General features: G+C 42.0%; 1 protein-coding gene and 1 long non-coding RNA gene across 6 annotated transcripts in view; one reads left to right on the forward strand and one right to left on the reverse strand.

Annotated features, from left to right (window-relative positions):
* MKLN1 (muskelin 1) overlaps positions 1 to 13,120 on the reverse strand; it is a 101,879-nt gene that overhangs the window by 57,072 nt on the left and 31,687 nt on the right. For 3 of the 4 annotated variants that reach the window (XM_019006619.2, XM_015627342.3, XM_019006620.2), the window contains 3 exons: positions 11,524 to 11,716; positions 4,274 to 4,351; positions 3,060 to 3,125 (listed from right to left, as the gene is read on the reverse strand). In XM_019006619.2, the coding sequence (XP_018862164.1) occupies positions 3,060 to 3,125; positions 4,274 to 4,351; positions 11,524 to 11,716 (337 nt within the window). The remainder of the gene's footprint in view (positions 1 to 3,059; positions 3,126 to 4,273; positions 4,352 to 11,523; positions 11,717 to 13,120) is intronic. The other variant, XM_033514287.1, reaches the window with a different exon arrangement.
* On the forward strand, positions 1,098 to 6,771 carry LOC109022650. Of its 2 annotated transcripts, XR_004497432.1 has the most exons (5): positions 1,098 to 1,575; positions 2,552 to 3,256; positions 3,792 to 3,994; positions 4,082 to 4,309; positions 6,215 to 6,771. It is a non-coding gene; the product is annotated as an uncharacterized LOC109022650 (long non-coding RNA). The 2 variants fall into 2 exon arrangements; XR_002001726.2 differs by lacking the exon at positions 1,098 to 1,575 and having other exon boundaries at positions 2,216 to 3,256; positions 6,215 to 6,766.

Raw genomic sequence — 13,120 nt, forward strand, 5'->3', positions numbered from 1 at the left:
AGTTTTGAGGTTGGTTGGGGGATAATTTTGTTTTAATCTATGTACCTGGGTTGCAACTACTAAAATACTTCCTCTTCCTTGTAGACAAGCAGAGAGAACTCTCCAGCCTCCCACACAGAGAGCTGCATGAGAAACGCACCTTGCAGGGAAAAGCAGGAATAACAGGAGCTTTCTGTTTTCATTTCCAGCCTAAAGCTTTAAAGTACCTAACAGTGGTTTCAGCTACAACTGTCAATTTCTCTTAGTTTATGTTTCTGCACATACATATCAAATTCAACTTCCTAATTCTGCCATTCAGAGTCATTCCAGTCTGAGTGTTAATGTGATTAAAATAATGGAGGATATTGTGGAAATCACTAACTTCCCATTTTTAATTTCTCTTTTTTTCTTATATATAAGAAGACATCAGGCTGCATTCTCAGTTCTACATCCCACAATGCCTACAGCTCCATTTCAAAGTGCTTCAAGAGCTTCCCAAAGCATCAGGAACACTGCACTTACTCAGTCAGCTGTGGCAGGTATTAAAAACAGGAGTGTCAGATGGAAATGAGCTCCAGCACAAGTTACTGGCTGCCAGCAGAGATGCTAAATTCTCTTTCAGTTACTTTCAGCCTACTCTATGTGAAAGTTAAGCCATGCTAAAAGGCAGCTGAGACCAAGTTAATCCATGCTCTACCCGAAACTGATAAAAACAGTCTCAGTGACTCCATGCATTAGCAGCAACTTAAGATCTACTTCAGCTACTCACCAATCCATATCCTCTATCTTAACACCAGCACGTGCATCCAGCAGGCTCAGTACTATTAAGTTAGAATTATTTTCCTAGTCAGCAATAAGTGGTTAAAATCTCCTTGAAGTTGATCAAAATGCCAAACCATTTATAGTTCATATATAGCTACAGCAGGTCTGGCCATCAGAGATTAAGATCTGTTTCCAACACTTAAATCTATGTGATATAAACCTTGAGAATCTCCTTGTAAGTATGATTTTGCTGTTTGTTTCACTTCACTTCCAAAAGATTTAAGCTGAAGAAAATACTCATTTTTGAGAAGGACCTCACTCCTCTAACAAGGAAAGCAAACTGAGACGATTTTTCTTCAGTTGCTAAAGTCTTCTTAAAAAAACCCACTCAGCAGGTGTGTAAGGCAGGAGAGGATGTCTTTGAAGGGAAGAGAACACCACTGCTCCCTTTTCCATTAACACTGGATCTGTCCAAGGTTAGCCAGGGAGCTTTCCAGCCCCAGTCTGTAAAATGCATCCTGACATAACTGGCTAAATTCCCACCAGCTCATTAAACTCCACCTATATTCAAAAGGAAAACTCCAGCAATCAGCAATGGGAAACAGCCCCAAGAACATCCCCTGGCCTGTCATGAGCCAAATTAAATGGCAAAACTGATCATCTCAAAAACATTTCAGCTATTACAAGTCTCAGTGGACCTGGATGCAAAACTGAAAGCAACTTCCCAAACAGCCCACAGGGAAACTTTGGGAAGGTATCCCACCACCTCTAAATAGAGCTAAAGCATGAAATGACCACCACAACAGAGGGAAGGAGATCCAGGACTCTACCTTGGTGGGTATTGTCCAGCCACTTTTGTGCAAGTAAAACAAATAAAATAAAATGTATATATTATATGTAATAAATTGTATATATTTGATAAATTTATAATATATATGTTACATACATATCCATAAATAAAATAAATATTAATATATATTAAATACACACATATATCCAAAGTACATATAATATATACAAAATCTATCACGAAATATTAAAAAATACATGGATGAGTTTCACTGCCTTGTTAAAGCAGAGTGAAACTGCAGTCAAAAGCAGAGCTGACAACCTTACTGTTGCTGGAAAAGCAAGAGGAATGGAAAGGAAGGCTCACACTATCATGGATATTTTATTTTCAGGAGGTGTGCAGGACTATCATTTCCAAGTTGACACGGATCATGTTTCTTCCACGCTCTTGTGAAACACTCACTACTTATTCCCGAGGCCACTAGGGAGCGTTCCCAGCCTCTGCACAAACACAGCAAATCCTCCAGCAGCGTTTTGTTCTAATCAATCTCAAACCTCTCCCACCAAATGAAAGAAGTTTACTCTCCTACACCAAATAGCACAAGTGCTTCCTCCAGAGCAGTAACTACTCTGAGCAAAAGCCAGAGGCTGCAGCTACTGCTGGATTTTTGCTTGTTCACTATGACTTAGCAAATTACTCTGGAAGGTCCTATCCTGTCACATGCTCTGTCCCCGTCCTGTGACCACAACAGATACGGCCATGGGCATTTTTTTTGCCAACTCTTTCAATGCCACTCTAGATTCCTATCCAATACCCACACCCTGATCTTGTTTCTCCCTTCCCAAGAAAAATCCTTTCCTTCATACAGCAAAGACTTGGGCAGATGCTTTCCTTATTTTAGTAACGATTGACGTAGCACAGAAATCTGATTAAATAACAGACGAAGATATAGAAAATTATGCAGAACAACAATCACTGGAACTGTTCCTGATACACCACCCCATTTTCTTTTCTCTGCAGGTTCTCTGAACAGAGGCTGAGCCATTCATTAAACTGCTTAAGGAAACAGTTTTGCAAGAGATGTCGAAAGAATTATATCTAACAGGAGTTTCTTGCACACTGTGGGAATTAGAAGCCACTCCTACCAAAATACAAGGAATGTTTCAACACAACAGATCTATTGCTTGAGCACAGCCTGTAGCAGATAAGGGAAAATATCCCTAATTTCTCTTCTCGTTTGAATTCCTGCTCCAAGATGGTAGGAGGAACAAAAAATTAAAATCAATTGTTCTTGGTTTCTTAGTTAAGACAAGACAATGGCTAAGGCATAACACAGAATTATTAGGGAAGAAAGGGAAAGGCAGCTGGAATATAGATCCAGAGAGGAAACAGAGCATTTAATCCAACTACAAGAAAGCGTGATTTTTTTTTTCCTCAAAACCTAACACAGTGTCTGAAGAAAAACACATTTGCATATTTATCTGGAAAACAACTGATTAAATAGTTAAGAAATGTAATAACAACTCACCTGTCTGCACATCTATAACCATCTGATGGCCACCTCTCATGCCTGGCCGACTGTCTTCCCCGTCACCTTCAGAAAAAAAGGGAAGGGAGTTTTCCATTGTAAAATTTTTAAACCAAAGAAAGACACAGCCTCAACATGGAAGCAAAGGAATTGAGTAACTCACCCTTCTTTAAAAACTTGCACATCACTTTTTCCAGGTAATATTATTTTTGTGCATTATAAAAACTGTACAGAGTTTTATACTGAATTATCTCTGGTGACTGACAGTACAGAGAGAAGTGAATAGCGCAACTCCCAGTGCCTTGGGAAGGAGCTTCAACGTTCCTGACGCACTTGGGGCACACAGAAGAGCTCTGAGTTGTCCTTGCAGCTCTCCAGCAGGGACAACACAGTCACCCTTTGGCTCCCCTTCCATCTCTCCCCACCTGAGAGCTGCCTGAGGGCTGAGCTGTGGGAACAGATACTCAAATGACAGGGAAATGAACCCCTGGGATGGCAGCAGGAGGTGATCTAGACATAGCACAGCCGGCTTTGTACCAGCTATTCCCACATCTAAGGGAATTCCACCTACCCAATTAAAGCAGCTTTCCAACTACTTTATATATCTTAGGCATTCAGGACAGGTGACACAGATAACCTCTCCCAAGGGGCTTGGGGACTCTGCTCCACATTTGGCAATTGTCACCTTGGAGACTACATTTGCTCTATGACAGTGATTTTTGTACTCTGCAGTTAAGGATGCTGCTACAAGTCTCCTCTCAAGGCAGACAGGAATGGAAAAGATTCTGCAGTTTGGATGTACTGTGTAAGAGATCAAGACTTCAAAAGATCCACCTCATTTAAAATACTCCCTGTTAAGATAATGTATTTATTTGCCAACTCTCCACTTGAAGTTGAAGCTACATCAACTCCTTGTGCTAAATCCAGTAACACAGGTAACTGTTGTGATGTTTAACCAATATTCTGGGATTTGTTACTAAACTGATGATCTATCCTTAAAGTTACCACTTGTATTCCTGCAGTGTTCCTTACTCAACCAGAGAGCAGGCTGAATTTCACTGAATTTGCAGACAAATGCAACTTTTTCGGAGAAGAAACCATTCCCTAGAACTCTCCTAGAGGAGACTTTCTTGCATCATTTTCTTGCTCCACATTCTCAAAGGAACAAGACAGAACTGGCACTACACGAGCTCTATCTTAAGAAATGTCCTTACCTTTGGTGCTTTTGGGGATAATCTGCCCCCAGCGAGGTTTGTACTCTTGCTGACTGATATACTGATTGAACAAGCCATCTGCAAAACAAAAATTTTGCTGGATAAAACATTTATCCTTCCATTATAGCAAAATCACTTTTAATGTGGATAACTTCAGCCTAACTCAATCCAGTATGCCAATCCAAAGCCTTCATTTTCAGTGAGCTCTCCATTATGTGTCAGTTAGTTTGCTAAACTTTTGTTAGTTGGTTAAACTTTTGTTAGTTTGTTAATGAACTAAATGTGCAAGCACTAAAATAAAAAGAATACTTGCTACTAGATCAATCAGGAATTATCCAGTTTGCCTGCCAGGTCGTGCCAAGTGTCTATAAATCTCCAGTGTGGTGAATTTAATTAAGAATAGAATTCCTCCCCCTTATTTAAGCAAAAGGAAAGTTGCCAGTGCATATAAAATTCAGCCATTTTAGTGCACATTAAGTTAAAACTAGGTCAGACAGCATCTCTAGAGCTTCATCTGAGAAGAGAAGGGAAGCAGAGCAGATTGTCTAAATGCTGTGATATGGGACAACCAAGCCCTGGATGAAAAACAAAACAATAGTTTACATTCTCTTCAGAGAGTTAAGCAAGAAGAGCAATAGAGGAGGTGTTAGATCCCAGGCCAGATGTGCTAAGTGCAGCGTTTCTGTGAGCAGCACCAGCTCCAGCACTTTATCCACACTCCCCTTGTGCCTTCCACCTCATCAGCACCCAGAGACCAGCTCCTAATCCTGTTCAGATGCTATCAGTCTATCACATAAACACCAATTTTTTGTAAAAGAGACTTGTAACACCCACACTCCCTAGGACTGCCCTCCACTCTGGGAAAGGCTTGGCAATGTGGGGAACTCAGTGCTGTTGTTCTCCAAATGTCTCCTCTGAAACACCTACCTCACCTTCTGTAGCACAACAAACTATGAGAGCACCTGAGCACTGCTTGCCTGGCTACAACTCACCCATCACCCACCATCTCAACACACAGTCTCTTCCTGACTAATGTTTCTGCTGTATTCATGTATTATTGCATTACCTGGAAAAAAAACAATAGGAATTTAATAGATGATGAACGCCTCTGCTTATTTATACAAAAGCCCTTTGTAGATATATAGGCAAGAAAGAATGATCCTCACTGAACACATCCCTATTTATTTAGAAAAAGGTAAAAATCTTTGTTAAGCATGACAAAAGACTCAGAGAAAATTTTAAAGTGTTTCCTGGCATCCTGTAGCTTGTCGTGACTGAAATCCAGGTTTTAATTAAAACCCAAGCCAGCAGCAAGTATTTCCTTGGAGAAGATGAATGCTCTATTTAGAGACCATCTAACAGGAAAACAAGGGCACTCAAGAGCTCCTGAAAGGTGATGAGTTTGGTCTGAAAATATAAAACTTTTATAAACTCAGCTGTGCAAGTTTTTCCAAATAAATACTCTGAAAACAGGGCAGATTTTACTTTCACCTCAGAGCCAAAAACAGCAGCTCTCCCCCCACATTAGGTAATCGAGGAAAGCCAGAAGTTTGCTCAATGTATGTAGAAAGAAAAGTGGTTTATTTTGGGTTTAATAGCAGGGTTCTTAACTCCCACTTCTTCAGCATTTATGAAGTTGGGACAACACATGAGAGGCTCGAAGCTTGAGATCTCATAAATTCTGATTCAGAAAAGCCAGGCCTAATAGAACAAATGCATGTGCTGTAAGAAATCCCACAGTGACTCAGCCACAAACCCAGACAGAAATGCAGCTTTTTGGTTATCATTACAGCCTTGGGTCTGCAAGACAGAAACCAAAACCGTATTTATCCCGATGGCAGCCAATAGATAATTAGACATAAATAGCTCAAAAGGATGAATTAACAGCACATAGGATCTGAAAGGGTGATTTAACCTCTCTCCCATGCTCTACACCCACAGGCTGCACTTGTCAAGATATGACACTTCTCCCCTACTGTGCCTTCAGCCTCTTTTAATAATGCTTCTTGTCTTCCGTGGGACATCGGTTTGGAAATACTCCAGCTTGCTTCCCAGAAATGTTTCCTTCTGCTGGAAGCAGTTCCACATTCACTCTACTTACACTGCAAACCAGCAGCAGCTTGTTTTGGAAGCTGAATCACCACCTGTCTGACACCACCAGGGAAAAAAAAGGAGGATTTCTAGGTGGATTCTGTACCCGACGCCAGACCTACGCCAGCGCACTCCTTATGTTCCTTGTCAGGAGAGCACTGCTGACCAAAAGGTCTCCAAAGCTCCTGTGAGGCACTGAGGATCAGATCTAGGCCTGCTCAGGTCTGTCAGCTGTTCCCAATGAATCAGGAGTTTAAAATAAATTTCGAGACTCTTGTCAAAAATAAAAAAAATTAAAAAAAGGTGTCAGGTGGAAGTTTTTAAATGAAATGTTTTCTTTTGCTCCGGAGACCTCTCACTTCAATGTCCACGTTTACTAAAATTACAGCCAAAAAAACGACTTGTACTATTTTCAAGCCCTTTGCAGCATGTCATGACGCATTTTGGATGTAACAACACGAAGTTCACTGTGATTAAAGCTCGGTAAATTCTGCCTCCCCGATAACCCAAGTCTTTATTTTGCCAGCCAATTGCAGGTTACTCAGAAAGGATTAGGACAAACATTGTGGACAAAAATATTTAACTTTCTGAAGCCACTCAGGAGCAAGTTCTATCAGGTTTGTGGGGGTTTTTAGACAACACACACCTCCAGGTAGTGTTGCTGAAACCTATTCACTTCACTGCCAATGGCTCAAAAACCTTCAGAGTGACATTTAGCCCATAATTTCTGGGAGCTGGGGTTTGAGGTTTTAAGATTTTTCTCAAACCAAAGAAAAGTAGCCAGAATACCTAAACAGTTTGAGGCTTTTTGAGTCACAAGCTACCTCGTACAGAAAACCTGAAGGAGAGAGATGTTCTAGCAGATAAAAATCCAGCTGTTAACTCGACAATTTCCTCAAGATTTGGGAGAAACAAGGAAACACGTTTTTTTTTTCAGCCTCAGACGTGTAATATTTTCTGGCACTTTGTTCTTCATAAAAATGAAACAAGGTTTGCTCTCAAATCCATATAAGTTATCCTTCTTCTACACAAACTCTATCATTTACTTCCCAGAGGTTTTGGATCCCTATCCAGCATCTCCCCTCCACATATCCCAGTATACATAACAGCTTTCTCAGAACCAAATCCAAACAATATTAGATGGTAAAATTCAGGTATACATGTCTGTCTAGAGCTTCCTGGGGAATACAACTGCTCCTGTGCATCCTGTTCCTGTGAATCCTGAGTTCTGGGAGACACTGGGAGCCTGCAGGCTGAGCATCAAAACTTCTTGTTTGTCACACAGGATTGACTTGTCACCAGATAAACACATGTCACATACTGACACGAGCAGTGCCAGAAAGAACACCTCAGTCCCTGGAATACTAATAGGAAACAAGCAGTTCTTCCACCCATTCCAAGCAGCTTTCCACGTCTACAGGAGCTGCGAGCGGTTCAACCAAGCAATTTGCACTCCACATACTCTCTCTGTAGGAATATTAAGCAGATTTTTTCCTTCAATAATATAGGCCCAAAAGCTATAGGAATGGATCCAAATGTGAAGCATTTGAACCGAGTCTGTGAACCAGCTGAGATTTAGGGAACCTTTTCTTTTTGAGACGAAGTCAGGCAGCTGCCAGAGTTTCCATTTGCCCATTTTCTAAGTGTAACGCACAAGTCAAAAGAATCAGTGGGAAAAGTGTGGCTGCCTGCCACTGAGCTCTCAAAAGAAATCATCTGGTGATGTGAGGTGGAAGACAGCGTTCATCATTAGCAATGCAAAAGAACAAGAGTTAGCTCTGCCAGCACTAATTCTTGACCACCTACTCTTTTTCTACATGACTAAGCCTATGGAAATAGCCCGCGAGAGATGCAGAGCGTTGCACTTTGTCAATACCCACCACTGCAAATATCAAACTCTCCAGAAGACATTTTAGGCTGCACTGAGTGTGCAGTATCTCTGTCAACCTCACTGCACTTCTGTTTGTGCCTTTAAGGCAATGAACTCCCAGATCAGCAAGCGGTCAGGAGTTCACATATTCATGCCCAGTCTGCAACAGAACAGTTGCTCTTTGAACGATTTCAGGGATAATTTAAGGATCTGTATGTCTCAATTAACTCTACACTTCAGCTACACTACACAGACACAGGACTAAAGTTAATCCTCTTTTATTTGGAAAAACAACACATCAGACAGGAGTTCAGTGGTAAGAACACCCACACCTTAGAGACTAAGCAGCAAGCTACTGAGACTTCACAACAGAGCTGCTAGGAAAGTAAAATGATTAAAAAATCATCACAGAACGGCCTGGGTTGGAAGGGACCTTAAAGATCATCTAGTTCTAACCCCCATGCCACAGACAGGGACATCTTTCACCAGATCAGGCTGCTCAGAAAATGCTGGGGAGCTTGACAAATGCAGAACAGAGTAAGGACAGGTAACTGTGGAAGATCACAGGGAGCAAGTAGTAGGAATACTGCAGGAGAATGTGCTGAAGGCTGAAAACCACTATTCCCATCCTACCAAGAAGAATCCAGCTGTTAAACACCATTAATATTCAGCACTTGACTGCCACAACTTCAGACAAATTGTTCCAGCTGCAGTTTGAGGGGGTTTTGTGGATATCAGAAGAGGTTTGTCCTGTCCTCTCCCCCACCCCAGCCTGATCAGCTCCCTGTCTGGGTTGGCCATGTGGCAGCACGAGCACCAGTGCCAGGGACACACTGTCCTGAGCAAGGGCAGGATTGACCCAGTTAGTGAAAACCCGCAGTCTTGTCAGCTTAAAGCAAATATGGGATGCAGCCTCGGTGTCTCGGGATAGATAGCACTTCTCTCCAAAGGGTGCTGGGAGGCGACAGAGCTTTAAATGGGTACATTTAAAGCTGAAGACAGCATAAAAAATGGCAGGAGGATGGGGGAAGGAAGGTTAATGTATTCCAAGGCAAGCAAAATCATTAAGGATGACCAACAGAGCGATGGGAGATGCGCACACTGACATTTCACTTCAGCTAGCCAGGTGCCGGATTAAAACGAAGCAAAATGAACATCCCCATGCATATTTTTCTGTCCCTCAGAAGCAGTGACAAAACCTAATGATGCTCTTTAAGACTCTCCTGCTAAATTATCCACCGTCTGTTACTACCAAGACTTGCTCCTTATACTTGCTGCAATAATAAAAAGGCTAATAAAACAAGCTACAGCATATTCCTCCAGCTCACCTAAGTGATGCTGAGCTCCTCAGCCTCCAAAAAGGGACATGATTAAAAAAAAACAGGGAAGGAGGATTATCCACATCAAATCTGACGAGAAACAAGTGTCTGTCAGACAGGACAATATAAGACCTACAGTTTCCTACCAGGCTGGTCCTCTGACAGTACTTCCACACCTGGAAAAGCAAAGCACTGCTGACAGCAGCCCCACTCTCAGCATACGTTAAGTAGTAAAAGAAATTAAGAAATAACAGCTCAAAAAATGAGGCTACAAACATTCACTTCATTAGTGTCCAAGGAAAAAATTCCATTTTTGAGAGTATTTTTTCAGTACATTTTAAGACTTTGAGTGTAATTCCATTCAAGAAATCATTTCCACTCCAGCCTGCAATGAAGTGGAAAGAGGACAGCCTCCAGGCACTGAGATTAAGCCATGGCCAAGGCAGCAGAGCGAGGCAATGATAAAATCATCACCATCAGCACACAGCACTCCTCTGGCTGCTGCAACGTCATGGTGGGCTCATCAGCTCCCTCCAGGCACTCGTGTCTTTGAGACACAGACAGAAACAGCTCCCTGCTGCTTTTCCAGCCTGCAATCCTCCCCTGCCCTTATGGTTCAGGAGGAAGCTGCCAGTTGCAAAATGCCCCTGCATTGCAGGAAGCTGCTCACGCTCCCAGCCCAGCCAACACTCTCCTGTCTCAGGAGGATGACGATGAACATGGCAATTCTCAGTCCCAGTGCTTGTGTAGCTGCTCCTGGAGCTCAGCACAGGGCAGGTCTGCACTGTTCTGTCGGAAGAGAAACCTTGAGCCAAACCCATAGAAAACTATTTACTGCAGTTTTGGAGGACCTGTTGTAATAACCTCCTTAAAACTGCTCAACTGAATGGCTTAATCACTAAAAGATGGTGGGTTTTCATGGAAGACAGCCTTTGGTTTTCAAGCTATCATTTCCATCACATTCTGAGAACCACTTCTAGCTTCTGTGGTACAAACCACACTGATGGGAGTCAAGCAGGTACGCTGGCATCTTTCCAAACATATTACAAAATAACTGATTAGAGAGTAACATCTCTGGTGCCAGCTATCCTTGAAATTGGTTCACTAAGTCCCTAACTCTACTGGCATCAGACACAAAGTTTTCCTCTTACACCAGTACAAGTCTCCCATAATGAGAGACTGCACAGAGTTAAAAAGCTCTACACCCACAGCCAAGAGCACCTCTCTTTTATCAGACTGCAATCCAAAACTGCTGCACAGGTCCTTAGAGTCACTTCAGTGCAACAGCCCCACTCTTTCTGTATCCTATTCGATCAAGAGAGAGTACATCTCCCTCTTAGGAGTTGAGAGCTGTTTATACACTGTGTTTTTTAAGTAGAAAGCTTCCAAGTAAAAAATTAATAGCAGTTCCAATGAAACTGACTGCCCTGCCAAGGTCCCACTCTGCAAAGGAAAACAGGTTCTGCCTCCAGTCACTGACTTCCACACAATTCCCCAAGGATAATTTTTCCCAAAAGCAAAGAGAGCTTCCTCATCCAAACACAGCAGAAAACTTTTGCCTGAACACCAACTTGGTGATGAGCTCCAACCAGAAACCATGATCCAGATCACCACTGAGAACTCCAGTCTTCTGCTTCCCTGCTCACCATTCCAGTGACTTTCCTGACAGTTTAAGCCCACCCTCAGCTTGCCAACGCTTACATGAAGAACTTGTCTTTACCCACTCAAGTGCACCTCCTAGTCATCTCTGGGAGAAAGAGACTCCAAAAGTTGCAGCGATAAGAGATTTCATGAATTTTTATCCTTCAACACACACACACTAACAAGTCTAAAAACTGACAGCACACCAGAAATGAAATAACACATGGACCTGCCAGTTCTACTACTAAGCCCACTAACATTTAAAAGAAGGTAATATTTCACTGTGCTTTTTTTATAATTCATGGATCAGATTCCTCTGATTCTCTTACCATTCACAGCTTTTTCTATCAGCTCTTCACAAGCATCGAAGTCCCCCTTCAACACCAGTTTGTCGTGCAGGTCTGTCAGCATGGGGTGCTCCAGAGCAATCTTGGTTTTCTTCTGCAGCGACTCGAAAGCCTCGGTGTAGTTGTGCTGCCGAAAATGCTTTAGGCAAAGGCGAATGGCTTCCTGTTCACGGTACTACTGGAACACAAGAAAACCTCTGAGACATGGAGATTTTTCCTTTGACCAGCACTGCTGGCAACTACCTGTGAACCTGCCCAGAGACAGGATGTTTTATCCACGCTGCACAAACAACTCGCGAGCCCACGGCGGAGCGCAGTATGAGAGGCATTACAGGCTGTGCAGGCATTTACTTTCCAACAGTATAGAAATTATACAATTTGGTACCATCCAGTTTAATAAGCATACAAGAAGAGAGTGCACGGTGTCCCAGATCTCTGGGGTGACCATTATTTCCCCCCCATCTGCTTGGCCCTGCTGTTCAAGGCCTACACGAAGCACAGAGCAGGAAAAAGCCTTCGCTATCAGCGTTACATAATTTGATTGTATGACTCTTACATAACAAAATAATTTAGAAGAGTAAGTAGGTCACAGCTTTTCTAGAAGCAGAAGGAAAAAAAAAAAGCTGTGAGAATGGAAATACTTGCAATGACCAGCACTCCTGCTACAGAAAGGCAGAAGGCTGACCCCAAATCCTGCGGGTTTGTGAGGGTTTGGGATCAGCAGCACCAAGGATTTACGTGCGCGTCAAAGTTTTAACTTCTAAATATTCTCCTGCATCTTGAAGCAGAACCTCTGCTTTTGCACCACGGATGGAGCCACAGCTGCCCATCTCCCACTCAGCTGTGGGAAGGGGTGAGAAAGGTGAGAGAAAACCCACACTGGGTCAAACATCCTGGCACAGACACACGAGGGAGTAGTAAACTCTGAGTAAGAGCTACAATTTTCAAAGCTGCTAACAAGATGCATAAGAAACACAGATTTTTAAGTTGGTAAGTAGCAGAACCACTTTTTTTTAAATAGACTTTTTAAGCCTAAATTCTAAGACATTAAAGAAAAAAGAAATCTCAATTTCCATCTTTAATACACAACTACTGTGGTAAAAAACAAATGTAACTTTAAGCATCTATAAGACTGATTAAATTACAGACAAAAATTTTAGACCTAAATGGACATTACTGCAAAAAGTGAAGTTCATAGTATTTAAATGAATAGAATCTTTCTAAAAACGTGGAACTAACACCAACATTCAACAAAAATTAGTGCTCTCAAAATAATAGCTCGATAGCAAGAATCTCATAAACTGAAGCAGCTAAAAAGAAACACGGCCATGCACTGTATTTTTAGTTCTTAATCCATCAGTATTTCACAGCTGCAAATAGCCAGAACTATGCATTTTTAGAAAACCAGTTCCCAGCCCACACAAAGGCCAAGGACATGTACCGATAAGAATGCAAGGCTGTAGCAAAGGAATATTAAAGCTAAAATAGTTTTACAGCACAACTGGCAAAAAACAACTCCTTTTTTTTCTTTCCAAGAGATACCTAAGACACTCTTTTTAAGCAAATTTTCACTTGCACG

This window comes from Parus major, chromosome 1A, assembly GCF_001522545.3.
Source record: "Parus major isolate Abel chromosome 1A, Parus_major1.1, whole genome shotgun sequence".
In the NCBI taxonomy this organism is placed as follows: Eukaryota; Metazoa; Chordata; class Aves; order Passeriformes; family Paridae; genus Parus; species Parus major.